The sequence below is a fragment of the Oncorhynchus gorbuscha genome, linkage group LG04, assembly GCF_021184085.1.
Source record: "Oncorhynchus gorbuscha isolate QuinsamMale2020 ecotype Even-year linkage group LG04, OgorEven_v1.0, whole genome shotgun sequence".
Taxonomy (NCBI): Eukaryota; Metazoa; Chordata; class Actinopteri; order Salmoniformes; family Salmonidae; genus Oncorhynchus; species Oncorhynchus gorbuscha.
In genome coordinates, this window is record NC_060176.1 from 57,668,644 (window position 1) to 57,696,554 (window position 27,911).

The window sequence follows — 27,911 nt, forward strand, 5'->3', positions numbered from 1 at the left end:
GGTCAAATGAACCACTTTACATTGATCGGAATATCTGTGAAAAGGTTGTAGATTATTGTTGCAAGCAAGGTTTATTGCTGTTATTTCTGACTTGAATAATTTAAACAATGTCAAGTCAACCCTTTTACCAAGTTACTTAACAGTTGAGGTTTAGGGGAAATATTGTGTAAATAGAAAAGTACTATATTAAGATGTCTGTCCTCTTAGCCTCAGCATGCTGTCTCTAAATGAATGCTTAAATTTTTCTCTGTGTATGCCGAAACACTGTTTTGTAAGGAACAGATCCCTCTTGGTTCATCCCATTAATTCATGTTTTTATTATACTCTGAGGGATAAATACCTCTTTTAACCCATGGCAACAGAGGAGAGATTTGGGGATTTCAGACATCTTGATTGGCTTACAGCAGTTGTTCTGATGTTGAAAGAAGTGGTACAGTGCATTCGGAAAATATTCAGACCCCCTCGACTTTTTCCACATTTTGTTACGTTACAGCCTTATTCTAAAATGGATTAAAGTCTTGGGTGTGATTCTACAAGCTTGGCACACCTGTATTTGGGGAGTTTCTCCCATTCTTCTCTGCAGATCCTTTCCAACTCTATCAGATTGGATGGGGAGAGTCGCTGCACAGTCTGAGGGCTCTGGAGGAGGCTTTCAAGGATCTCTGTATTTTGCTCCATTCATCCTTCCATTGATCCTGACTAGTCACCCAGTCCCTGCCGCTGAAAAACATCCCCACAGCATGATGCTGCCGCCATTTCCACACCTACTCAGTCTAGACTGGCATACAGGGGTTGTATCTATAATAATTAATGGTTCAAAAGATAATTATAATGCAGTGTGTGTTTTGAGAAAAATATTTTATCTGAGAAAAGATCTTGCTTATTTCAGGTTTATTACCAGTTCATACCAATGTAATGTCACCACTTGCACTGCTATAATAAACAAATGCAGGGTAATTGGTGAAATATGGAACGCCAGTTCATGCGCTCATGTCAATCGACTTTGCTTGTCCTTTCTAATTTAAGGAAGTTGCATTGTTTCAGGCAAGTCAAATAAGCATCAGTGTCACTCCCAGCCTCCCATCCATCCTCCACACTTGGCCTGCAGCAGGTGAGTGAAGAGGCAGGGTGGGGCATTGCGCATGCACGGTGACCGTGGCTCTCATCACCGTTTATCTTATCGCTTGGTGACTGCTGGACAGGCTTGGCGCAGCATTGGAACGTGAGGAAAGGCTGTCAGACCTTTTAAGTTCGTTCAGCAAACCTAGTTGGAACGGATTGAGCTATTTCACGAATTTAGTCAGGCGATAGCCGGAGACACAATTTTGTCTGGGCGTCGACTGGTCTCAACGCATCCGAGCATCCATCCCTTTCATTGCTAGCGGTCTAGCTAACATCAGTGAGTTGACAGCCATAATCGAGGACGCTGACAACTCGCCGCTAAGATGTCCGGATACCAGGGAAAGAAAAATATACCTCGCATTACAGTGAGTAGTGTTTTAAATGCTCATAATTTAACAATATTGTGTCAAATCTATACCTATGAATAAACTAGCCGTAGGGATTAGACAGCTAGACTGTGCTAACTGTAGTTATCACGCTATCTGAGAAGGATGGGGGGGGGGGGCATTCATACTAGTGCAATGTCACCACTTGCTTTGCAATAATCATCAAAGGCAGGGTAATTGGTCATAATTGGAACTCCAGTTCATGCGCTCATGTCATTGGAATAATCGTCAAGACGCTTATCTTATTGTGTGCATGCTATTTTTTTTTAGCCATTCCATATCCTACCATGTTAGACGATTTAGCCCACCCGACAGGATCAGGAACAAGAATGGATGATTGGGACAAATCTTTTATATTTTCCATCCATATATTCAGATTGATTCTAATATACTTGTAATGCCTTATTGGTAATACTGTAGCTATAGACTATGGGGATACCACAATATAAATTAAAATATGGGGAAAATCTCAGCAACAATAATACAATGTTTTTTGGGGAATATATATTCATTTATTGAATACATCTGTATTTGTCACAACAATTTGTCTTATCAACCCAAGACAGCAAAGGGTTGATTTGCCATGATGACATTTAGGGAGGGGGTCATAACCTTAGTAGTTAAAAGGGCAAAAACCTTTAATGAAGTAGGTCATTGTATTAAATCCATCCTTGCTGTAAACTGTTTTTATAAATTTAACTAGGCAAGTCAGTTAAGAACAAATTCTTATTTACAATTAGAGCCTAGGAACAGTGGGTTAACTGCCTTTTACAGGGAAAGAATGACATATTATTACCTTGTCAGCTCGGGGATTTGATCTAGCTACCTTTTGGTTACTGGCCCAACGCTCTATCCACTAGGCTACCTGCTGTGAAGGCCTAGCTTTTGTCTGTATGCTGCCATACTCTACATGCAGTAATGACATTTAGGCATTGAATGTCTTTAATCAAATAACACAAACCACACATTTGCGTGCGTTCCTGTCAAAAATATATGAATTATTGAAATAAAATGGTTCTAGAGATCTGTTCCTTTTTGTTTCTGCAAGGGCAACATGGAAGGGAACTGGGATTGGGGGGAGGTATTTTCAGGCAGCTGTCGGCTCTCCCTCACAACTGGAGCAGACTTATCTAAGCACCTGACATCTCAGGCATTGCATACAGACGGTTCAATCGGTGTGATGTGGCTTTAAAATGGGGACAGAGCAATGTGATGTTTTCCCATCAACTGTTCCAGTGGCACCACCTCATTGTGGTGTGGCTGACTCACATCACATAGGGTTTAGGCCTTGGCCCTGTTACTTGCACACTCCTCTCTCAGCCCACCAAATGCAAAGATAGAAGTTATGGGATGCTGCTAATGTACATGGCATTGACAGAGTGGCTCTGACTGCATGTGTGGGTATGGATGTGGGTTTGTGGCCCCTGAGTTTAGATTGTTTTGTGGCCCCCACCCCCATCAAAGTTGCCCATCCCTGACCTAGACCAATTGACCAATGTTTGGTGTAGCCTAAATATTTCCAAGAGAGTGTTTGGTACAGAATCATTTCTGTGTCACAAAGATTACTCATCCATCCACAGAGCCCATCCAGCTCAGCATTTAACTGGGCTCACTGTACACAGGGCAGGAGGATGCCTTCTTATGGGCAGGATACCTCCTATGGGCAGGTGGGACAGTAGCGTCCCACCTGGCTAACATCCTGTGAAATTGCCGGAGCGCAATTCAACATCAAAATAAGGCTTAACTTCTTGTTAATCCAGCCGCTTGTGTCAGATTTCAAAAAGGCTTTTACGGGGAAAGCACACCATGCGATTATCTGAGGACAGCGCCCCGCATACAAAAAACATTAACAACATTTTTCAACCAGGCAGGTGCGACACGAAAGTCAGAAATAGCAATATAATAAATGCCTTACCTTTGAAGATCTTCTTCTGTTGGAACTCCAAAAGGTCCCAGCTACATCACAAAGGGTCCTTTTGTTTAATCGATAAAGTCCTTTATATCCATAAAAACTCAGTTTAGCTGGCTCGCTTCATTCAATAATCCACCGGTTTCCCTCCTTCAAAATGCATATAATATTAATCCCAAACGTTACCAATAAACTTATCCAAACAAGTCAAACAACGTTTATAATCAAACCTCAGGTACCCTAATACGTAAATAAACAATACAATTTAAGACAGAGAATAGTATGTTCATTACCGGAGATAAATAACAATGTGCTTTCATCCACTCGCATGGAAACACTACGGCCAAAATGGGAGCCACTTAGAAAAACTACAACTTCTAGTTCATTTTTCCAAAAACCAGCCTAAAACTCTTTCTAAAGACAGTTGACATCTAGTGGAAGCCCTAGGAACTGCAATCTGGGAAGACTTCGCCTCATAATAAACATGAAAGCCATTGGAAACAGTGGTAGGCTGAATTTTTAAAACATTTTTATGCTTTGTCCTCAGGGTTTTGTCTGCCATATCAGTTCTGTTATACTCTCAGACATAGTTTTAACAGTTTTAGATACTTTAGAGTGTTTTCTATCCAACTCTACCAATTATATGCATATCCTCTGCTTCTGGGCCTGAGTAACAAGCAGTTTACTTTGGGCACGCTTTTCATCCAGATGTGAAAATACTGCCCCCTACCCTTACCTGACTAGTCATAATGCATTAGTGTGGCCTACTATAAATGCCATTAAGTGCAATAGTTGCATTTAATTTCCCTCTCACTTCATCACTGTGTCAAGCGTTTGCACAGCATGGAGTTCTCAGATTATCCACAATTATAGCATAGGCTTATTGTTAACAAGTTGTCCATGAAATAAATACATTCTATGCTTGCCCTTGAGGTTGTCAGTCTCAGAGATACTGTATGTATAGAAATAGGCCTAGTTCATTTAACCTCCGCTGGTGCTGTTAGGGGGATAGAGACTCATGAAGTCATTCTGTTTGTGAGGTATTTATAAAGAGATCCAGTGGCAAGACATAAAAACACAGTAAGTCAGTGTTTTGCATAGTTGTGTAAATCTCATTGCATAACACATTACTGATTATGTTCTGTACTCAATGTTTCCATCTTGTGAATACCCAGTGGAATCAATCATGAATGTTTGCATTGATTGCATCCTTGTTTTAGGTGCTGATTCCATCTTATTTCCTAATAGGCCTATAATAAAGATATTACTATGAATTAGAGGTCGACTGATTAATCGGAAAGGCCGATTAATTAGGGCCGATTTCAAGTTTTCATAACAATCGGTAATTGGCATTTTTGGACACCGATTGTGGCCGATTACATTGCACTCCACAAGGAGACTGCATGGCAGGTTGACTACCTGATACGTGAGTGCAGCAAGAATCCAAGGTAAGTTGCTAGCTAGCATTAAACTTATCTTATAAAAAACAATCTTAACAATCACTAGTTAACTACACATGGTTGATGATATTACTAGTTTATCTAGCTTGTCCTGCATTGCATATAATCCATGCGGTGCCTGTTCATTTCTCATCGAATCACAGCCTATTTCACAAACGGGTGTTGATTTAACAAGCGCATTCGCGAAACAAGCGCATTCGCGAAACAAGCACTGTCGTTGCACCAATGTGTCCCTAACCATAAACATCAATGCCTTTCTTTAAAATCAATACACAAGTATATATTTTTAAACCTGCACATTTAGTTAATATTGCCTGCTAACATGAAATTATTTTAACTAGGGAAATTGTGTCACTTCTCTTGCGTTCCGTGCAAGCAGTCAGGGTATATGCAGCAGTTTGGGCAGCCTGGCTCGTTGTGAACTGTGTGAAGACCATTTATTTATTCCTAACAAAGGAATTCATTTGCCAGAATTGTACATAATTATCACATAACATTGAAGGTTGTGCAATGTAACAGCAATATTTAGACTTAGGGATGCCACCCGTTAGATAAAATAAGGAACGGTTCCGTATTTCACTGAAAGAATTAACGTTTTTTTTTTCTCGAAATGACCGTTTCTGGATTTGACCACATTAATGACCTACGGCTCGTGTTTTTGTGTGTTATAATTAAGTCTGATTTGATATTTGATGGAGCAGTCTGACTGAGTGGTGGTAGGCAGCATCAGGCTCGTAAGCATTCATTCAAACAGCACTTTCGTGCGTTTGTCAGCAGCTCTTCGCTGTGCTTCAAGCATTGAGCTGTTTATGACTTCAAGCCTATCAACTCCCGAGATTAGGCTGGTGTAACCGATGTGAAATGGCTAGCTAGTTAGCGGGGTGCGCGCTAATAGCGTTACAATCGGTGACTTCACTAGCTCGGAGACCTTGAAGTAGTTGTTCCCCTTTCTCTGCAAGGGCAGCGGCTTTTGTGGAGTGATGGGTAACGATGCTTCGAGGATGGCTGTTGTCGATGTGTTCCTGGTTCGAGCCCAGGTAGCGGCGAGGAGAGGGATGGAAGCTATACTGTTACACTGGCAATACTATAGTGCCTATAAGAACATTCAATAGTCAAAGGTATATGAAATACAAATGGTATAGAGAGAAATAGTCCTATAATTCCTATAATAACTACAACCTACAACTTCTTACCTGGGAATATTGAAGACTCATGTTAAAAGGACCACCAGCTTTCATATGTTCTCATGTTCTGAACAAGGAACTTAAACGTTAGCTTTTTTACATGGCATATATTGCAATTTTACTTTCTTCTCCAACACTTTGTTTTTGCATTAATTTGAACCAAATTGAACATGTTTCATTATTTATTTAAGGCTAAATTGATTTTATTTATGTATTATGTTAAAATAAAAGTGTTCATTCATTATTGTTGTAACTGCCATTATTACAAATATATATATATATATATATGTATATATATATATATGTATATGTATATGTATATATATGTATATGTATATGTATATATATATATATATATATATGTGTATATATATATATTTTAAATCAGCTGATTAATCGATATTGACTTTTTTTGTTCTTCCAATAATCGATATTGGTATCGGCGTTGAACAACCATAATCGGTTGACCTCTACTATGGATGGTGAACAGATAAATGATAAGTAAGACAAGATCACTCATGGTTTATCATAGACATATGAAACAGGATATTGGAACCAATTTGCCTTATTCCCTGCACTCAGGCCTATTATTTTCCTTTATCTGGTTGAGTGCATAAATGTGGTCTAATCTGAAGTCAACTGACCCATTTGAAGATAATAGACTGTTAGATCATGCTGGAAGAATGCAGTTTTGTGAGGCCTGTTCAGTCTTCTGTGCGATCACCACAACTATTAGTGGTAGGCTATAGGTCACTGTCTGATTGTCAAAGCGCTCAGGTCAGTGTGCTAGGATACTAACACTCTACATCTTGTGACTGCTGTATGGTCTGGAGAGAGGATGAGCCTCTATCGGCCTCATTAAGGTAGCTACTCAGCCCACACTCCCTGAGGAAGGCCAGATGAGAAGGCCTGATGAGAAGTAGGCCAGCCCGAGCCAACAGTAGAATGCTCTCCTCAGATGGAAATGGGATTATTTGTCCTACACTTAAGTGGATGCTCCTGGTCTTCCATAGAGCCATGCTCTACTCTACACAGCTCTGCATCTCAGACTGAACTAGGCTACCCCTCAAGATCTGAGCTGTTTGTGATCAGGGTGGAATATGTCATGACTTAACACATAAAGCCTTATTCTATATGAAATATATGGCCAATAGCCTAGTAAAAATGGAGAAGCCAAGTGTTGTCTTAGTAGTGGTTGCTTTAATAAGGCCTTTCTGTTGGGCATTAGCCTAATCTTTGTTCTCATTTTTACATTTCAGTCATTTAGCAAGCGCTCTTATCCATCGCGACTTAGTATTGAGTGCATATTTTTTGTAAATGTTCTGTCCTCACATGATATTACCAAACATTAGGAACACCTTCCTAATATTGAGTTGCACTCCATTTGCCCTCAGAACAGCTTCAATTCGTCGGGGCATGAACTCTGCAATTTGTCTAAAGCGTTCCCCAGGGATGCTGGCCCATGTTGTCTCTAATGCTTCCCACAGTTGTGTCAAGTTGGCTGGATGTCCTTTGGGTGGTGGACCATTCTCGATACACACAGGAAACTGTTGAGTGTGAAAACCCAGCAGCATTGCAGTTCTTGACACAAACCAGTGGCACTTACTACCATACCCTTTTTTATTTTATTTATTTTATTTCACCTTTATTTAACCAGGTAGGCTAGTTGAGAACAAGTTCTCATTTGCAACTGCGACCTGGCCAAGATAAAAGCCTGTTCAAAAGGTACTTAAATCTGTCTTGCCCATTCACCCTATTAACAGCAAACATACACAATCCATGTCTCAATTGTCTCAAGGCTTAAAAATCCTTCTTTAACCTGGCTCCTCACCTTCATCTACACTAATTGAAGTGGATTTAACAAGTGACATCAATAAGGGATCATAGCTTTCACCTGGATTCACCTTGTCAGTCTGTCATGGAAAGAGCAGGTGTTCTTAATGTTTTGTATACTCAGTGTAGAGACATTCTGAGTAGGTGTCGGAATTCCCCTTAACTGCATCGCTAGTTTGACAGAGAAAGAAACAGCTCTTGTTGCTTAAGAAGATAACTTTGCAGAAGGATCACAAAAATAAAGAAAATTGTGGCCTTAAGCCTGTGTCCTTTTTGTTTGAATTTTTCCATTTAGATAAAACACTTAATATATTGTTGAATACAATTGGGTGTTACTTTGTTTCTGATTTACCTCTGCTTATGCATTGTTGGTTGGGGTTTCTTGGCAGACAAGACAATGGCCATGTCTTGTCCAAGCCCTAGTGCTGTTTTATACAGGAATGCATACTACGGACTCTCTCCTTGTGTGGAGCTTTTTAGTCCCTTGTGGTATGCCTCTGATGTGCTTCTATTCAGTTAGGTTTTGTTGATGCTCTCCTGGATGGATGTGCTGGGGTTGAGTATTGGCTATCTTACCTTTCATGACAAATTTGTCCAATATGAAGTATGCTTTTTAAATCTATCATCAATGGGTTGTGGTGCTCACTGCTGTTAACACAATTAAGTCACAAATTACATTCCGTCTCTTCTCACAGAGTGATCGTCTCCTTATCAAATGTGGAAAGATTGTAAATGATGACCAGTCTTTCCTTGCTGACATCTATATCGAGGATGGAGTCATCAAGTAAGTCTTATTAGTTTGAGCGCCATTGTTGGCACTTTTGTTGGCTATATACACTGCTCAAAAAAATAAAGGGAACACTTAAACAACACAATGTAACTCCAAGTCCATCACACTTCTGTGAAATCAAACTGTCCACTTAGGAAGCAACACTGATTGCAATACATTGCACATGCTGTTGTGCAAATGGAATAGACAACAGGTGGAAATTATAGGCAATTAGCAAGACACCCCCAATAAAGGAGTAGTTCTGCAGGTGGTGACCACAGACCACTTCTCAGTTCCTATGCTTCCTGGCTGATGTTTTGGTCACTTTTGAATGCTGGCGGGGCTTTCACTCTAGTGGTAGTCTACAACCCACACAAGTGGCTCAGGTAGTGCAGCTCATCCAGGATGGAACATCAATGCGAGCTGTGGCAAGAAGGTTTGCTGTGTCTGTCAGCGTAGTGTCCAGAGCATGGAGGCGCTACCAGGAGACAGGCCAGTACATCAGGAGACATGGAGGATGCAAGACAATGCTAGACCTCATGTGGCTGGAGTGTGTCAGCAGTTCCTGCAAGAGGAAGGCATTGATGCTATGGACTGGCCCGCCCGTTCCCCAGACCTGAATCCAATTGAGTACATCTGGGGCATCATGTCTCGCTCCATCTACCAACAGACTGTCCAGGAGTTGGCGGATGCTTTAGTCCAGGTCTGGGAGGAGATCCCTCAGGAGACCATCCGCCACCTCATCAGGAGCATGCCCAGGCGTTGTAGGGAGGTCAAACAGGCACATGGAGGCCACACACACTACTGAGCCTCATTTAGACTTGTTTTAAGGACATTACATCAAAGTTGGATCAGCCTGTAGTGTGGTTTTCCACTAATTTTGAGTGTCACTGCAAATCCAGACCTCCATGGGTTGATAAATTTGATTTCCATTGATAATTTTTGTGTGATTTTGTTGTCAGCACATTCAACTATGGCAAAAAATAAAAAAATATTTAATAAGAATATTTCATTCATTCAGATCTAGGATGTGTTATTTTAGTGTTCCCTTTATTTTTTTGAGCAGTGTATATATATATGGGGAATTTTTTAAATCTTATTTTGTAATGACTTATTATTTCTGGTCTCTCCCTCTCTTAATACATTTCTTCTCCTCAGGCAAATTGGAGAGAACCTGATAGTTCCTGGTGGGGTGAAGATCATTGATGCCCATGGACGCATGGTGATGCCCGGGGGCATAGATGTGCACACACGCTTCCAGATGCCAGATAGGGGCATGGTGTCAGCAGATGACTTCTACCAGGGCACCCGTGCTGCTTTGGCTGGGGGAACCACCATGATAGGTATGTACTAATGAAATGCTTCATCCCCAATGATACACTTTACAGACACCCCTAGATTCTGAAATACCGATATCAACCAGCCAAAATATTTGTTACTAATTTACCCTTTGCAGATGTTCATGTTGCCTCATGGTTTTGAACATTATGCCTTCTGTAAAACGTGATAATGTTACTGCTAATGTGGTTTCAATGACAATGGTCTGTGTGTGTGTGTGTGTGTGTGTGTGTGTGTGTGTGTGTGTGTGTGTGTGTGTGTGTGTGTGTGTCTGTCTGTCTGTCTGTCTGTCTGTCTGTCTGTCTGTCTGTCTGTCTGTCTGTCTGTCTGTCTGTCTGTCTGTCTGTCTGTCTGTCTGTCTGTCTGTCTGTCTGTCTGTCTGTCTGTCTGTCTGTCTGTCTGTCTGTCTGTCTGTCTGTCTGTCTGTCTGTCTGTCTGTCTGTCTGTCTGTCTGTCTGTCTGTCTGTCTGTCTGTCTGTCTGTCTGTCTGTCTGTCTGTCTGTCTGTCTGTCTGTCTGTCTGTCTGTCTGTCTGTCTGTCTGTCTGTCTGTCTGTCTGTCTGTCTGTCTGTCTGTCTGTCTGTCTGTCTGTCTGTCTGTCTGTCTGTCTGTCTGTCTGTCTGTCTGTCTGTCTGTCTGTCTGTCTGTCTGTCTGTCTGTCTGTCTGTCTGTCTGTCTGTCTGTCTGTCTGTCTGTCTGTCTGTCTGTCTGTCTGTCTGTCTGTCTGTCTGTCTGTGTCTGTCTGTCTGTCTGTCTGTCTGTCTGTCTGTCTGTCTGTCTGTCTGTCTGTCTGTCTGTCTGTCTGTCTGTCTGTCTGTCTGTCTGTCTGTCTGTCTGTCTGTCTGTCTGTCTGTCTGTCTGTCTGTCTGTCTGTCTGTCTGTCTGTCTGTCTGTCTGTCTGTCTGTCTGTCTGTCTGTCTGTCTGTCTGTCTGTCTGTCTGTCTGTCTGTCTGTCTGTCTGTCTGTCTGTCTGTCTGTCTGTCTGTCTGTCTGTCTGTCTGTCTGTCTGTCTGTCTGTCTGTCTGTCTGTCTGTCTGTCTGTCTGTCTGTCTGTCTGTCTGTCTGTCTGTCTGTCTGTCTGTCTGTCTGTCTGTCTGTCTGTCTGTCTGTCTGTCTGTCTGTCTGTCTGTCTGTCTGTCTGTCTGTCTGTCTGTCTGTCTGTCTGTCTGTCTGTCTGTCTGTCTGTCTGTCTGTCTGTCTGTCTGTCTGTCTGTCTGTCTGTCTGTCTGTCTGTCTGTCTGTCTGTCTGTCTGTCTGTCTGTCTGTCTGTCTGTCTGTCTGTCTGTCTGTCTGTCTGTCTGTCTGTCTGTCTGTCTGTCTGTCTGTCTGTCTGTCTGTCTGTCTGTCTGTCTGTCTGTCTGTCTGTCTGTCTGTCTGTCTGTCTGTCTGTCTGTCTGTCTGTCTGTCTGTCTGTCTGTCTGTCTGTCTGTCTGTCTGTCTGTCTGTCTGTCTGTCTGTCTGTCTGTCTGTCTGTCTGTCTGTGGTCTGGTCTGGTCTGGTCTGGTCTGGTCTGGTCTGTAGTTGATCATGTGGTTCCAGAACCTGGTGTGAGCCTGGTGGCAGCGTTCAACCAGTGGAGGGAATGGGCCGACAGCAAGTCCTGCTGTGACTACTCCCTGCATGTGGACATCACTAACTGGCACAAGGGCATGCAGGAGGAGATGGAGAGCCTGGTGAAGGACCACGGTACGCAACTAACACAATTACACAAACCATTGTCACCCATTCACTCATGTCAGTTGGGGTGGGGGAGCTATGATTTCTACTAAGACTCTCCTTGTGGTGTATTTCCTTCCTGTGACTGTCCTTTCCTCTCCCTTTGCTAACCCTTTGTCTATTGCTACTATTTCTCATAAGTTTTTTATCTTTAGGTGTCAACTCTTTCCTGGTCTATTTGGCTTATAAGGATGTTTTCCAACTTTCCGACTCCCAGGTACGATTTGAAGCATTTCAGATTGGTATGATTTACTGGCGACGGATGGAGGAGTCAACATTTGTGGAGGCTTGTGCATGCATTTAAAGTTGTGATTGCATTGCACTTTGCGTAAATGCATTGCATTAAATTATATTCTGTATGATCTTGCTTGGTAACACTTTAGTTGACATCCAGCGTCATAACCATGTCATAATGTCATAACCTGTTATAATATGTTCAGAAACACTGTCATGACAACTATATTTAGATTTATCATGATATATATTGTGTTATTTTATGGCTGGTTATGACACCTACATAAGAGTGTAAAAACCCTCAAAACCTACCACACAAAGCAAAAACATTCCATTACACCATAGTCTGTGTCAACAGTATCTTTATGTTATCTATTTTTTTGTTGTTGACCATATTAAATTATCATTGTAAATGTGTACACATTGATGTCAGACATGCAGCTTACCCCAATGCTCTGTTGCTGATGACTGCGATGAATGCAGGAACAGATTTCAGGCGCAGGACAAGACACCCTCTTTGTGACTGATGACTGATATAAGGGTGTGTACGAGATACAAGCCAGATAGGCCTATGATTATTAAGGTCATAATGCTTTTTGACAGTGTAATAAAGTGTATTTTCTTAGTCCAAGTAAAGTGACACAGTATGGTCATAAAGTTATTTAAAATATGATGAATAAAGCATGACTATAAATAATTTATTACAAGGATTTAAGAAACAAACTTTAAAACGAAAGGGAACTTCTTGGCAGGGAAAAAAAATAGTTTGAATAAATGTGGGTTTTGACACTTATGTAAGTGTCATAATCAGCCATAAAATAATGCAATATGTGTCACAACAGGTGTAAATATGGGTTATGACAAGTTATGTCAGCTGTTATGACATTAGTTAATGGTTATGACCATGTTATGGCACTGCGTGTCAAGTAAAGTGTTACCCATTGCTTAGAAACTCTTTGAAGGCTGAAACCTAATTTGAGATTAGTATGTGTAAAAAGTAGTTGATGTCAATGGGGGATTTGCATGGATTTATGCGGAACACTGCTCCAACAATTATGAAATTATTGAAGACTTCTTCACCACCTCTGGAATATCTACTGCTATCTGACTGCTAGATAAAAGATGGTCTTACTGTGGGGTGATTGATCTCTCTCACGTTGCTCATGTATTTCTGGGAAAGCTTTGTTAATGGCACTGTATTGAGTTTTCCCACTCAGCACAGGCCGGTTAGTGGTTAGGACTGCCACTGGGGATGACTCTTGTAACACGTGCTGAAAGATTGCCTGACAGTTTCCTGTGGCCTATTGCAGCTGTCAATTCCTAGTTGATTGCCATGTGAAATCTGAGTTGAACCATGTGATCAACCTAAAGAAGTAGAGTAAATTAATTAATCTATGCATTAATCTTAACATTCTCATCCAACATGTCTTGCTCTGACAAAGATCTCCACTAAAGCTTGGACCACCAAAAAACACATAAATGTAAATGTCCTCATTGCTAAAACCCCTTGTTCCCTGGCCTGTGTTGAAAGGATGCTTTCCTCTTCCTGTAGATGTACGAGGTGTTCAATGTCATCAGAAACTTGGGAGCAATCGCTCAGGTGCACGCAGAGAACGGGGACATCATTGACGAGGTAACAGAACTTCTAATAAATCCTATCACCTTGTCCCAGTTTGCTGTCTCCACAGGCCAAGCCATTAAAGCTGTTGTCTGATGTGTTTGCAGGAGCAGCGTAAGATCCTGGAGCTGGGCATCACTGGCCCTGAGGGTCACGTGCTGAGCCGCCCGGAGGAGGTAACTACGACCTCTGGCCAAGTGCTGTGCTTCTATTAGTCTTCCACTTGAAGTGTTCCTTTGGTTGTTTTACATGGAAAGCAAGAAAGTGGCTATATGATGTTACAGGAGAATGTAGCTTTTTTACAACCAAATTTCCATTTTTAATGTAAATCTCATGTTATAGATGGGTCCAAATGGAAGCCCTGAAGCCCTTGGCAAAATAAAATAAGAACTTAGACTCTATTAATTATCTTGTTTGAACAAGTTATATGAATGTTGTTTTGTCTAATTAGACCTAATTTGTTATGCAGTTTGTCAGACCGTGTAATGGTTGCTGCATTATTAATTTATGTTTTTTTATTGGCATTCAACAGCAGCCCTGCTTTAGCCTGAGCATGTAAGTGGGCGAGGAGCAGAGCGTAATTTGAGCAGATTTAAAAAATGGTGTGTACCTTCTCCCGCTTCAATTTCGCTCTGCCCTGCCTAGCATTTTCTGTTTCCTTTATCACTGTCCTTTTAATTAGGTCTAGTTGGTTGTAATTATTTAGTCTACCCCACCCAGAGTAGCCTATATCTAGTTTATATTCTACTTTAACATTAGGATATGTAGTTTCTATTTTAAATGACTAAATGTATTCAGGGATGTTTTAGGTAGGTAAGCCATAGGTGACTGTAAAACATATTTTAGTTTTTCTTGGAATAGGAACACCATAATATAAATAAATCAATTTAATTAATCTAAAATATCAGAAATAAACCTTAAATAATAAAGGCTAGTATCAGCTTCTTTTCATAAATAAAAGGGAATAAATCATCTCAAACTGCAGCAGTCAAATGATTTGCGCACAGAAGCAAAAGCCAATAAGCTTCACATGCGCATTAAGCATGGGAAATGCGCTTTACAAATTAAATCGTATTGTTATTATTATTATTATAAAGACAGGTGAGAGAATGAAAACAAGTAGGCCCTCAGGTCATGACACAATACTGTCATCTGCAGGAAGATAATGAGATTTCAACATACAATAGGGACCGGCACAGTGTCCAGTAGGACAGTGTCACAAGGCTACATAGTCATATGCCTACACTTCACTGCTGGAGAGAATACACTAGAGAACGAGCGATGTGGATTTTTTTTAGGGCTGATTCCGCTACCAATTTTTGCCGGTAAAGTAGGCCGATATTTTATATAATTAAATTTAAATGTTGATGACAAAATCATTTTATTTGGAAGGTAAATCTCTTAATTAACTAGGTAAATCAAGATGCCATACAATAGGCTTACTCACAGTACAGGTGAATGCATATTCAATAGGAGTGTGTGCATGCATTGAGTTATTGAGCTTGTTTTGACTGATTGGTGGAGTCTGATGCTTCAGAATACAAACAAATAGGTTTGCCTTTCATTTGGGACTGATATTATCCTACTGATCAACAACATTCTCATAGAAGCATCACTACAGCATGTCACTCCTGTATGGAAGGACATCATAATGGCACTGCTGTTAGTTTGAGAATATAAAATCACATTCAATGTATATGGGTCCAACATAACGTCAGGATTTGTGATCACAGATGTTTATGAAACTATAATTTGTCATTTTCAGTGATCAGGATTCTTTATTATTTTAGCTGTCAGGCCGCATCTTGAAACAACTCAGCTGCCAGGACGAAACTCGAAACAGCTCATTTGGCCAGTTCAGCTCTCTGTCAAGAAATACATTTACATTACATTTAAGTCATTTAGCAGACGCTCTTATCCAGAGCGACTTACAAATTGGATCGGGTTATAACGTGATCCTACTGCTACGATTGGATGAGCGACTGTAACTTAGTTCCCATCTCCTCATCCCGTGTTGCCAATTGCAGCTAGATTTAACAAGTTTTCAGACCCCTCCAGTGACTTTTATTGACAAAAGAGTATAGCGACAAATGTAGCTAATTATTAAGGCTGCCTCAGCGACTTTTGTTAGATTTTTTATCGACTTCCCTGTTTGTGCCCGATCGGCTGAGTGTGTGTACACCCCATCACTTGTGCCCGATCTCCGGCCTCTTCGTTCCGCCCCTCCCCCACCTCTCGGTAATCTCCCCGCTACAGCAGCGAGTGAGGTAATTCAAAAAATATATATACATCTTTATTTCACCTTTATTTAACCAGGTAGGCCAGTTGAGTACAAGTTCTCATTTAAAACTGCGACCTGATCAAGATAGAGCAAAGTTGGGTGGGCTATTTACGGATGGGCTATGCTCCGACAGCTGATTAACGTTAGTGAGGGTGATATGAGTCTCCAGCTTCAGTGACTTTTGCAATTCGTTCCAGTCATTGGCAGCAGCGAACTGGAAGGAAAGGCAGCCAAAGGAGGAATGGCTTTGGGGGTGCCCAGTGAAATATACTTGCTGGAGCATGTGCTACGGGTGGGTGCTGCTATGGTGACCAGTGACCAGTAAGGCAGGGTTTTACCTAGCAAAGACTGGATGACCTGGAGCTAGTGGGTTTGACGACGAATATGAAGCGAGGGCCAGCTAGCGAGAGCATACAGGTCGCAGTGGTGGGTAGTATATGGGGCTTTGCTGACAAAATGGATGGCACTGTGATAGACTACATCCAATTTGCTGAGTAGAGTGTTGGAGGCTATTTTGTAAATGACATCGCCAAAGTCAAGGATCGGTAGGATGATCAGTTTTATGAGAATATATATATATATTTTTTTCACCTTTATTTAACCTGGTAGGCAAATTGAGAACAAGTTCTCATTTACAATTGTGACCTGGCCAAGATAAAGCAAAGCAGTTCGACAGATACAATGACACAGAGTTACACATGGAGTAAAACAAACATACAGTCAATAATACAGTATAAACAAGTATATACAATGTGAGCAAATTAGGTGAGAAGGGAGGTAAAGGCAAAAAAAGAACATGGTGGCAAAGTAAATACAATATAGCACGTAAAACACTGGAATGGTAGTTTTGCAATGGAAGAATGTGCAAAGTAGAAATAAAAAATAATGGGGTGCAAAGGAGCAAAATAAATACATTAATTAAATACAGTTGGGAAAGAGGTAGTTGTTTGGGCTAAATTATAGGTGGGCTATGTACAGGTGTAGTAATCTGTAAGATGCTCTGACAGTTGGTGCTTAAAGCTAGTGAGGGAGATAAGTGTTTCCAGTTTCAGAGATTTTTGTAGTTCGTTCCAGTCATTGGCAGCAGAGAACTGGAAGGAGAGGCGGCCAAAGAAAGAATTGGTTTTGGGGGTGACTAGAGAGATATACCTGCTGGAGCGTGTGCTACAGGTGGGAGATGCTATGGTGACCAGCGAGCTGAGATAAGGGGGGACTTTACCTAGCAGGGTCTTGTAGATGACATGGAGCCAGTGGGTTTGGCGACGAGTATGAAGCGAGTGCCAGCCAACGAGAGTGTACAGGTCGCAATGGTGGGTAGTATATGGGGCTTTGGTGATGTTTGGCAGCATGAGTGAAGGATGCTTTGTTGCGAATTAGGAAGCTGATTCTAGATTTAATTTTGGATTGGAGATGCTTAATGTGAGTCTGGAAGGAGAGTTTACAGTCTAACCAGACACCTAGGTATTTGTAGTTGTCCACATGTTCTAAGTCAGAACCGTCCAGAGTAGTGATGCTGGACGGGCGGGCAGGTGCGGGCAGTGATCGCTTGAAGAGCATGCATTTAGTTTTACTTGAATTTAAGAGCAGTTGGAGGCCACAGGAGGAGTGTTGTAGGGCGCTGAAGCTCGTCTGGGAGTTCAGTTTGGATACTGTGTCCAAAGAAGGGCCAGAAGTATACAGAATGGTGTCGTCTGCATAGAGGTGGATCAGAGAATCACCAGCAGCAAGAGCGACATCATTGAATGTATACAGAGAAAAGAGCCGGCCCGAGAATTGAACCCTGTGGCACCCCCATAGAGACTGCCAGAAGTCCGGACAGCACGCCTCTGATTTGACACACTGTTTGAGAAGTAGTTGCTGAACCAGGTGAGGCAGTCATTTGAGAAACCAAGGCTGTTGAGTCTGCCGATAAGAATGCGGTGATTGACAGAGTCAAAAGCCTTGATAATCCTTAAGATGTTTCTACAACTTGATTGGAGCACACCTGTGGTAAATTTAGTTGATTGGGTGTTTTGAAAAGGCACACACCTGTTTACATAAGGTACCACAGTTGACAGCACATGTCAGAGCAAAAACCAAGACAGAGCTTCCTAGATCTGGCCGCCCAGCCAAACTGAGCGATTGGGGGTGAAGGGCCTTGGTCAGGGAGGTGACCAAGAAACCGATAAACACTGACAGAGAGATGGGAGAACCTTCCAGGAGGATAACCATCTCTGCAGCACTCCACCAAGCAGGCCTTTATGGTAGAGTGGCCAGACGGAAGCCACTCCTCAGTAAAAGGCACATGACAGCCCACTTTTGTGAGTTTGCCAAAAGGCACCTAAAGGACTCTCAGACCATGAGAAACAAGATTCTCTGGTCTGATGAAACAAAGATTGAACTCTTTGGCCTGAATGCCAAGCGTCACGTCTGGAGGAAACCTGGCACCAACCCTACAGTGAAGCATGGTGGTGGCAGCAACATGCAGTGTGGATGTTTTTCAGTGGCAGGGACTGGGAGACTAGTCAGGATTGAGGGAAAGATTAGCGGAGTACTATCCCTACGATGAAGCATGGTGGTGGCAGCATCATGCTATGGGAATGTTTTTCATTGGAGGCGACTGGGAGATTTGCCAGGATCAAGGGAAAGATTAACAGAGCAGTCCCTGCCACTGAAAGTACAGAGAGATCCTTGATAAAAACCTGCTCCAGGGCGCTCAAGACGTCAGACTGGGCTGAATGTTCACCTTCCAACAGGACAACGACCCTAAGCACATGGCGCCAATAGATAGGGCCGCCATGCTTCCAGCCCCTAGGCAACTTTTTAGTATTTTGTTTTTTTATGTGTTGTTTCTTACATTATTTGCCCAGATTTGTTTTGTGTGATTACAGACAGCCGGGAAGAACTTTTGCATATCAGAGCGGCGGTAACTCACCAGCATTACGACCAGGAATATGACTTTACCGAATTGGATCCTTTGTTCTTATCCCCCAGGGCAATTAAACTGATTCCAGAGGCTGATCCAAAACACCGCCGGCGGAGAAGAGGTATTTGGAGTGGACTTCTAGGCGCACACAACACCCGCATCCGAGTATATTGCTCGCTAATGTTCAGTCTTTGGATATTGAAGTTGATGAGCTCAGGGCGAAGATTTCCTTCCAGAGAGACATCAAGGATTGTAACATACGCTGTTTCACAGAAACATGGCTTTCTCTGGATATACTGTCTGATGGGTTCTCAATTCATCGTGCTGACAGCAATAAATATCTCCGCGACGAAGAAGGCCGGGGTATATGTTTCATGATTAACTACTCATGGTGTGATTGTGATAGCATACAGACACTCAAGTCCTTTTGTTCACTCAGCCTAGAATACCTCACAATCAAATGATGGCCGAATTACCTCCCAAGAGAATTATCTTTGGTTATAGTCACAGCCGTGTATACTCCCTTTCAAGCCGATATCACAACAGCCCATAAAATAACTTCGCTGGACTTTATGCAAACTGGAAACCACATATCATGAGGCCGCATTTATTGAAGCTGGGGATTTTAACAAAGCACATTTGAGGATAATGCTACCGAACTTCTGTCAACACCTTGACTGCAGTACTTGCGCTGCTAAAACACTTACCCATTGCTACTTCAACTTCCTTCAGCAAATCTGATCATGACTCCGGTTTGCTCCTCCCTTCCTCTAGGCAGAAACTCAAACAGGATGTACTCGTGCTAAGGACTATTCAACGCTGGTCTGACCATTTGTAATTCATGCTTCAAGATTATTTTTGATCACTGGGACTGGGATATGTTCCGGGTAGCATCTGAGAATGACATTGATGATTACATTGATACGGTAACTGAGTTTATCAGGAAGTGTATAGGAGATGTTGTACCCACTGTGACTATTAAAACCTACCCTAACTAGAAGCCGTGGATAGATGGCAGCATTCGCGCAAAACTGAATGTGCGAACATGGCAGAATACAAACAGGGTAGTTATTCCCTCCATAAGGCAATCAAACAGACAAAACGTCAGTGTAGAGACAAAGTGGAGTCACAATTCAATGGCTCAGACACGAGACGTATGTGGCAGGGTCTACAGACAATCACGGACTACAAAGGGAAAACCAGCCACGTCGTGGACACCAATGTCTTGCTTCTGGACAAGCTAAACACCTTTTTTGCCCGCTTTGAGGATAACACAGTGCCACTGACACGGCCTGCTACCAAGGACTGTGGGCTCTCCTTCTCCGTGGCCAACGTGAGTAAGACATTGAATTGAATAAGCGTATTAACTCTCGCAAGGCTGCCGGCCCAGACGGCGTCCCTAGCCGCGTCCTCAGAGCATGCGCAGACCAGCTGACTGGAGTGTTTACGGACATATTCAATCTCTCCCTATCCCAGTCTGCTATCCCCACATGTTTCAAGATGGCCACCATTGTTCCTGTATCCAAGAAAGCAAAGGTAACAGAACTAAATTTCTATCACCCCGTAGCACTCACCTCTCATCATTAAGTGCTTTGAGAGACTAGTCAAGGATCATATCACCTTTACCTTACCTGGAACATTAGACCCCCTTCAATTTGCTTACTGCCCCAATAGATCCACAGACGATGCAATCGTCATCGCACTTCACACTGCCCTATCCCATCTGGATAAGAGGAATACCTATGTAAGAATGCTGTTCATTGACTATAGCTCAGCATTCAACACCATAGTACCCTCCGAGCTCATCATTAAGCTTTGGGCCCTGGGTCTGAACCCTGCCCTGTGCAACTAGGTCCTGGTCTTCCTGATGGGCCGCCACTAGGTGGTGAAGGTAGGAAACAACACCTCCACTTCGCTGATCTTCAACACTGGGGCCCCACAAGGGTGCGTGCTCTGCCCCCTCCTGTACTCCCTGTTTACCCATGACTCCATGGCCACGTACACCTCCAACTCAATCACCAAGTTTTCAGATGACACAACAGTAGTAGGCCTGATTACCAACAATCACGAGACAGCCTACAGGGAGGTGAGGGTCATGATTGGCTCCTTTATTTTTTTGACGTTTGAGTGAGAGGTTATTTTCCTGGCACCACACTATCCTATTCTACTGTATCTTAGTCTATGCCGCTCTGACATTGCTCATCCAAATATGTATATATTCTTAATTTCATTCCTTTACTTCGATTTGTGTGTATTGTTGTAAAATGGTTAGATATTGCTTGTCAGATATAACTGCACTGTTGGAGCTAGAAACACAAGCATTTCACTACACCTGCAATAACATCTGTTAAACACGTGTATGTGACCAATAAATTTGATTTTGATTTGATGACAATGCAGGAGTGGCTTCGGGACAAGTCCCTGAATGTCCTTGAGTGGCCCAGCCAGAGCCTGTATTTGACCCCGATCGAACATCTCTGGAGAGCCATTAAAATAGCTGTGCAGCGACGCTCCCCATCCAACCTGACAGAGCTTGAAAGGATCTGCAGAGAAGAATAGGAGAAACTCCCTAAATACAGGTGTGCCAAGCTTGTAGCGTCATACCCAAGAAGACTTGAGGCTGTAATCGCTGCCAAAGGTGCTTCAACAAAGTACTGTGTAAAGGGTTTGAATACTTAAATAATTGAATATTTCAGTTTTTTCAATGTAATCAATTTTAGAATAAGGGTGTAACGTAACAAAATGTGGATAAATTCATGGGGATGAATACCTTCCGAATGCACTGTATTTTGTAAATATTTTCTCTAAATTGTTCACAAAAATGTATTGCACCATACTGGCCATTTACTTGTTTTCTTTCTCCAATTAAAATAATAATAATAATGCATAATAGACACTAAGAAATAAAAAAATAAAAAATTGAAATAGTAACCATTTATTTTTTAATTGGAGGCTTCTCATATATATTCCATTCTCATTTCTCTTCTTTATATATATGCCATTTAGCAGACGCTTTTATCCAAAGCGACTTACAGTCATGTGTGCATACATTCTACGTATGGGTGGTCCAGGGGATCGAACCCACTACCCTGGCGTTACAAGCGCCATGCTCTACCAACTGAGCTACAGAAGTAATAATTAAGCTTTTACCTGTGTATTTTTCTTTCTTTCTTTTATAATAATAATAATAGTGATAATAATGATATTTAATTCGTAGAGTGAATATCCAATGCTCATATGAAGCTTATTGGTGCTTGCTTCTGTGCGCAAATCATTTGACTGCTGCAGTTTTCTATTGTTTATTCTCATTTTAAAAAGAAGCTGATACTGGCCATTAGTTATATTTTTCTGATATTTCTGCTTTATTAAATTGATTTATATTATGGGGTGTCTATTCCTATTCCAATTACATTTTACAGTAGCTTATGTATTGCCCACCTAAAACAGCCTTAATATATTTGAAGTCCTTCAAAATAGAAACTACAGAAAGTAGAATATTAAATAGATTTACTGTGGGTGGGGTAGACTAAATAATTACAACAGAGTAGCCCTAATTAAAAGAATAGTGATAAAGACACAAAAACAATGCTAGGCAGAGCAGGCCCAGAGTTTGAGAGAAGCGTGAGAGAAGGCTACAGTGACACTGGAGCAGGAGAGAAGGCCAACACCATAAAATTGTGTCATTCCGAACTTTATCCGCAACATTATATTCCATTTTATTGCGACTCGAGCTATACCTCTCCGTTCGTTCTAGCAGCAGGTTACACAGTGAATGGAAATGCTGGATGGGGGAAAAGCTTGAGTCGCAATGAAATGGAATATACCATTGCTGATAAAGTTCAGAATTACACGATTTAATGTGTACAACATCTAAAGACCTGCATGACTATACTGGGAGCGTTTGCGTTTTCTAAAATGACTTATTTTAGTGTTTTTAGAGCCTTTGTTCATGCTTTTTCGGAACCCCTGTACTCCACAACAAGGAAGAGAAAGTGAATCGCTGGTTGCAGTATATAAAAAATATAAAAAGTTAAATTGCAAAAATAAGTGTCTGGATTTTTCTATGACATGCTATTTAGAGATTTGGTTGTTAAAAAGCAAACTTTAACAGAACTCACTACAGAAGTAACTGAACAGCGAATGTGAGAGTCAAGTCTTGAGTTTTCTTTTCCTAAGCTTGCTTCTTCCAGAATGCCTACTCAGCATTTTAGTAAATGCTGCAGCAGTGAAGAAGTCCGTAACTCAACATGAAGGTCACTGAGTCTGGTCTGAACTCCCTTTCTCTGTGTCTGTCTCTGTTGTGTAGGTGGAGGCAGAAGCAGTCAACCGGTCAGTCACTGTGGCCAATCAGACCAACTGCCCCCTCTACATCACCAAGGTGATGAGCAAGAGTGCTGCTGATGTCATCGCCCTGGCCAGGAAAAAGGGTAATAGTAAAGAGAAAGAAGTGTGGTGATGGACTACTGTAACATGTTTTCTATTGATTGCTCTCTGTGGTTTGTGTATCGTAACTACTGTTTAATAACAGTAATGTGTGTGCTTACATTTGTCCTATTTCACACGTGCGAATTGGAAATTCTTTTTTTGCATACCTCATTGCCCCTGAGAAACCCCTGGAGAGTGTGGTCAGAGCCAAGGATCAGCCATTATTGACGGCGATCCTGAAGCAATAAGGGTTAAGAGGGAACATTGACAGATTTTTCACCTAATCGGCTCAGGGATTTAAACCAGCAACCTTTCGGTTACTGGCTCAGCAGTCCTAACTGCTAGGCTACCCGTCCGTTTTAAGGTACACTAAATGTCAAATCGCATATAAATGATTCCCCTTGTAAATCAGTCCTGCTTTGGAGACAGGGCACACGCCCTCTGACCTGGTGTTTTGCTGTGTTCTGTGGTACTCTAGGTGCTGTGGTGTATGGAGAGCCTATCTCTGCCAGCCTGGGCACGGACGGAACCCACTACTGGAGTAAGAACTGGGCCAAGGCAGCTGCCTTCGTCACCTCCCCACCCCTCAGCCCTGACCCCACCACCCCTGATTATCTCAACTCACTGCTCTCCTGGTAGGTGCTCCATTTACTCTATGTACCTCTACTTAACACAGATATATGCAGTAATCCATGTGTTACTTACACACATCCTCCACCAGAAGGTGATATGTCATTCTAGCCTCCTGGGGCTTCATTTATTAAAGGTTTTGAAAAACGTCCAGTTTTCCCGCAAAGGTTGGTATTTATCGATTTTGAAAAGTGTGTGTGTATCTCCACGCAAATACCTTGATGTTTCTACTTTTTAAGACTTGAACATTAATTCCCCCCGTGCCCATTCTCTCAGACAGTCTTTGCCACTCTTCACACTTTACTATTCAGTTGATTTAAATAGTAAAGAAAAACAATCCAGATGACTATGCTAAAGTCCCTAAGAGGAGATTGCATAGCATCTAATATGTTTATTTAAATGTTATTATATAGGCCTAAATCATAATCAAATTGCAGGACATGTCTCTCTTTTTCTGACATAACTGGTTTGAATTCTTCCCATTACACAACAAATAGTAGGCTACCATTTATCAATCGCTATTTCAATAGCCAAGCATGCTCAAAAGTAAATAGGCCGTTAATCTCGACAGTAAGTGACAGTACGGGTAGGCTACAGTATTGTTGTGAGATAGGATTAGGAGCGCGACATCGTAGCCAAGCCTATTTTTAATTTCAGATGCTATACCAGGGGTATCAAACATAAGGCCCGCGTGGGGGTCCAACCCGGCCCGCCGGTGGTTTTAGTACAAACAATAACAACGTTTTATACATTTTTGGCGTGGAGAACGAACTCGGTATACTTTAAGATGACTAATCCAATCAAAACTGTGTCGAAAATGATAATGGACCAACATTCATACAGTTTCTTGACTGTTTCCAGCTCACTAATAATCACAGAAATGAAAACTAGACAGTCAGGGAGAATTTTTTTAAAGAAATGTACGCACAGCTGATAAATGAGGCCCATGGAAAGTCATATTACTCAAGACAAAACATGCAAACGTAAGACCTATGAGTGGAGTGTCTCATTCTCTCTCTCCCTCCATCCTTTGTTCCTCTCCAGTGGTGACCTGCAGGTGACTGGTAGTGCTCATTGCACGTTCCACACCTCTCAGCGTGCTGTGGGCAAAGACAACTTCACCCTCATCCCAGAAGGCACCAACGGCACTGAGGAGAGACTCTCCCTCATCTGGGACAAGTGTGTGGTAAGGCACATTCTACTGACCTTTTTCTGCTGGTTTTCCTACAATCAAACATACCACAATCAAACATGCTTCTTTCAAATTGATCGATATAGATTTTGTAGAATTAACAATTAACAATGAATTTACTTTTCCAGTTTGTGCTGCAGTCATTCATGTCATCAAGGGGTTCTCAGTTGTTCAAGTGAACAGTTGCAGCTGTCTTGTTATTCAGGAAGTGACCATGACTTTTCTTCTTATTCCCTTAGGTGACTGGAAAAATGGACGAGAACCAGTTTGTGGCTGTGACCAGCACCAACGCAGCTAAGATCTTCAACCTGTACCCCCGTAAGGGCCGCATTGCAGTGGGCTCTGACGCCGACCTGGTCCTCTGGGACCCAGACGTCAGCAAGATCATCTCTGCCAAGAGTCACAACCTGGTGAGCCTGGCCAACCCACACTGTACTAACCATATCATAACCGTGGTGTTTATACATGGTTTTAGTCGCACCTACTGTATGTAGGACTCAGTTTGGATCAAACAATTCTTCCACATTTTCATATGAAACATTGAAGCCTTTTTTCCCTACGAAGCGTTGAGACAAACCATTAAGTAAAATCTACTGACCTGAAATGACTTGTTAGAGAACAGCTCATGCAGACAGGGCCTGAGTTATCCCTCAATGAGTCACCGCTTTCAGCACTACTTTCTCCTGATGATGTCAGCTGAATGCCACAGTTACCATGCTGGCACAATTCATTGAATATATAAGGGCCTAGACTAAAGTTCATATGGAAAAAGGCCTCAAATCTTTGAAATGTTTTTTGGGGTTTGCAATGTGCATGTGAAAGTAGAGTAAGTGCTGTCTTTCTCTGTGATTTGCCCTCTTGTACTTTGTCAGTGTATTTGAAACTCTTCTCATCAGAGCTCTTCTTTTGCAGGCTGTGGAGTATAATATCTTCGAAGGCACCGAGGTGCGTGGAGCTCCCCTGGTGGTGGTGAGCCAGGGCAAAATAGTGTTGGAAGAGGGCAACCTCCATACCACTGAGGGCTGTGGGCGCTATGTGAGCCGCAAGCCCTTTCCTGACCATGTCTACAGGAGGATAAAGGCTCGCAGCAGGGTGAGTCTATAGTGCAGTGAAACTGACATTGAATAGAATAAAGATTGTTGATTGTTTACCATTCTCACTGACAGTGATGAACTTGAACAGCCGAACTGATGCTGTTATCTCGTCTGTCTTTCTGTCCTCCCAGCTGACGGAGCTGAGTGGGGTCCCCAGGGGTCTCTATGACGGGCCAGTGTGTGAGAATGTGACACCTAAGGTCATGACCCCGGTCACCTCGGTGAAGACCTCTCCAACCAAGCTGCAGCAGCAGCAGCAACAGCAGCAGCAGGCTCCCCAGCCCGTCCGTAACCTGCACCAGTCTGGCTTCAGCTTGTCTGGTCAGTACAGCTGAACGTTTCTCTCACAGCTCCACATGGAATATCAGTAGGAATAGCATAATACTAAGATGTGTAAGCACAAAAGTATTATAATTTGGCCTGAAATTGTACCATATTGGGTTTGGCAGATGCCTGGAGAACAGTACCTGCCCCAATGCATAGTGCCAACTGCAAAGTTTGGTGGAGGAGGAATAACGGTCTGGGGCTGGTTTTCATGGTTCAGGCAAGGCCCCTTAGTTGCAGTGAAGGGAAATCTTAATGCTACAGCATGCAATGATATTCTAGACTATTCTGTGCTTCAACTTTGTGGCAGCATGACAACGCCCCCATGCACAAAGCAAGGTCCATATAAAAATGGTTTGTCGAGATCAGTGTGGAAGAACTTGACTTGCCTACACAGAGCCCTGACCTCAACCCCATCAAACCCATTTGGGATGAATTGGAACGCAGAGTGCGAGCCAGGCCTAATCGCCCAACATCAGTGCCCGACCTCACCGATGCTCATGTGGCTGAATGGAAGGAAGTCCCTGGAACAATGTTCCAACATCTAGTGGAAAGCCTTCACATAAGAGTGGAGGCTGTTACAGCAGCAAAGGGGGGACCAACTCCATATTAATGTCTATGATTTTGAATTGAGATGTTCGACGAGCAGGCGTCCACATACTTTTGGTCATGTAGTGTAATTGACTTTTTTAAATCTTCTCTCTCATGCCTAGGTGCGCAAGTTGATGATAACATTCCCCGCCGCAACACCCAGCGCATTGCGGCGCCCCCTGGTGGTAGGTCCAACATCACCAGCCTGGGTTAAGCTCTACTGTCAGCTGAGCTAGGGAGGAAAGGAGAGGAGTGGAGCAGGAGGATCCACCTCAGCTCCCAGACCAACCATCACAACCAACAAAGCTTCATCTATTGTGGTCCCGTCTCCCTGACTTAACTACAAGCTGGTGGTCAAAAACACTCCATCCATCTTCATCCATACTTAACTGCTCTGCCACCTCATTCAAAGAAGAAAAAAAAAAAATAGCACTCAATGTTTTGTTTTGTATTACCTACATGCCATATGCAATCTTTTCATTTTTTTAAGGAAGAGTCAAGTGAATTTAGAGAGTTCTTGATGTTTTTCTGTATATACACTGAGTGTACAAAACATTAGGAACACCTTCCTAATATTGAGTTACACCCCCTTTTGCCCTCAGAACAACCTCGATTTGTTGGGAAATGGACTCTACAAGGTGTCAAAAGCATTCCACAGGGATGCTGGCCCATGTTGACTCCAATGCTTCCTACAGTTGTGTCAAGTTGGATTGATGTCCATTGGGTGGTGGACCTTTCTTGATACACACAGGAAACTGTTGAGTGTGAAAAAGTACACCTGGCACTTACTACCATACCCAGTTCAAAGGCACTTTTGTCTTGCCCATTCACCCCATTAACAGCAAAAATACACAATCCATGTCTCAATTGTCTCAAGGCTTAGAAATCCTTCTTTAACATG

General features: G+C 42.3%; 1 protein-coding gene across 1 annotated transcript; it reads left to right on the forward strand.

Annotated features, from left to right (window-relative positions):
* The first annotated feature begins 1,151 nt into the window (after positions 1-1,151).
* On the forward strand, positions 1,152-27,665 carry LOC124033330 (dihydropyrimidinase-related protein 2-like). Its single transcript, XM_046345323.1, has 14 exons — positions 1,152-1,487; positions 8,590-8,678; positions 9,822-10,006; positions 11,522-11,686; positions 11,872-11,933; positions 13,503-13,583; positions 13,676-13,744; positions 23,061-23,181; positions 23,658-23,814; positions 24,854-24,995; positions 25,241-25,411; positions 25,914-26,093; positions 26,227-26,416; positions 27,133-27,665. Exons 1-14 carry the CDS (start codon positions 1,446-1,448, stop codon positions 27,222-27,224), a joined length of 1,746 nt encoding a protein of 581 aa, XP_046201279.1. The 5' UTR covers positions 1,152-1,445; the 3' UTR covers positions 27,225-27,665.
* Positions 27,666-27,911: the final 246 nt, after the last annotated feature.

What these genes read in the sequence shown, in the direction of transcription:
- LOC124033330 (XM_046345323.1), top strand. Translation starts at nt 1,446, where the DNA reads ATGTCCGGATACCAGGGAAAGAAAAATATACCTCGCATTACA. An exon ending in TGCTGAGCCGCCCGGAGGAG is followed by an intron (nt 13,745 to 23,060) that starts GTAACTACGACC and finishes TCTGTTGTGTAG; the next exon opens with GTGGAGGCAGAAGCAGTCAA. An exon ending in CTGCCAAGAGTCACAACCTG is followed by an intron (nt 25,412 to 25,913) that starts GTGAGCCTGGCC and finishes CTTCTTTTGCAG; the next exon opens with GCTGTGGAGTATAATATCTT.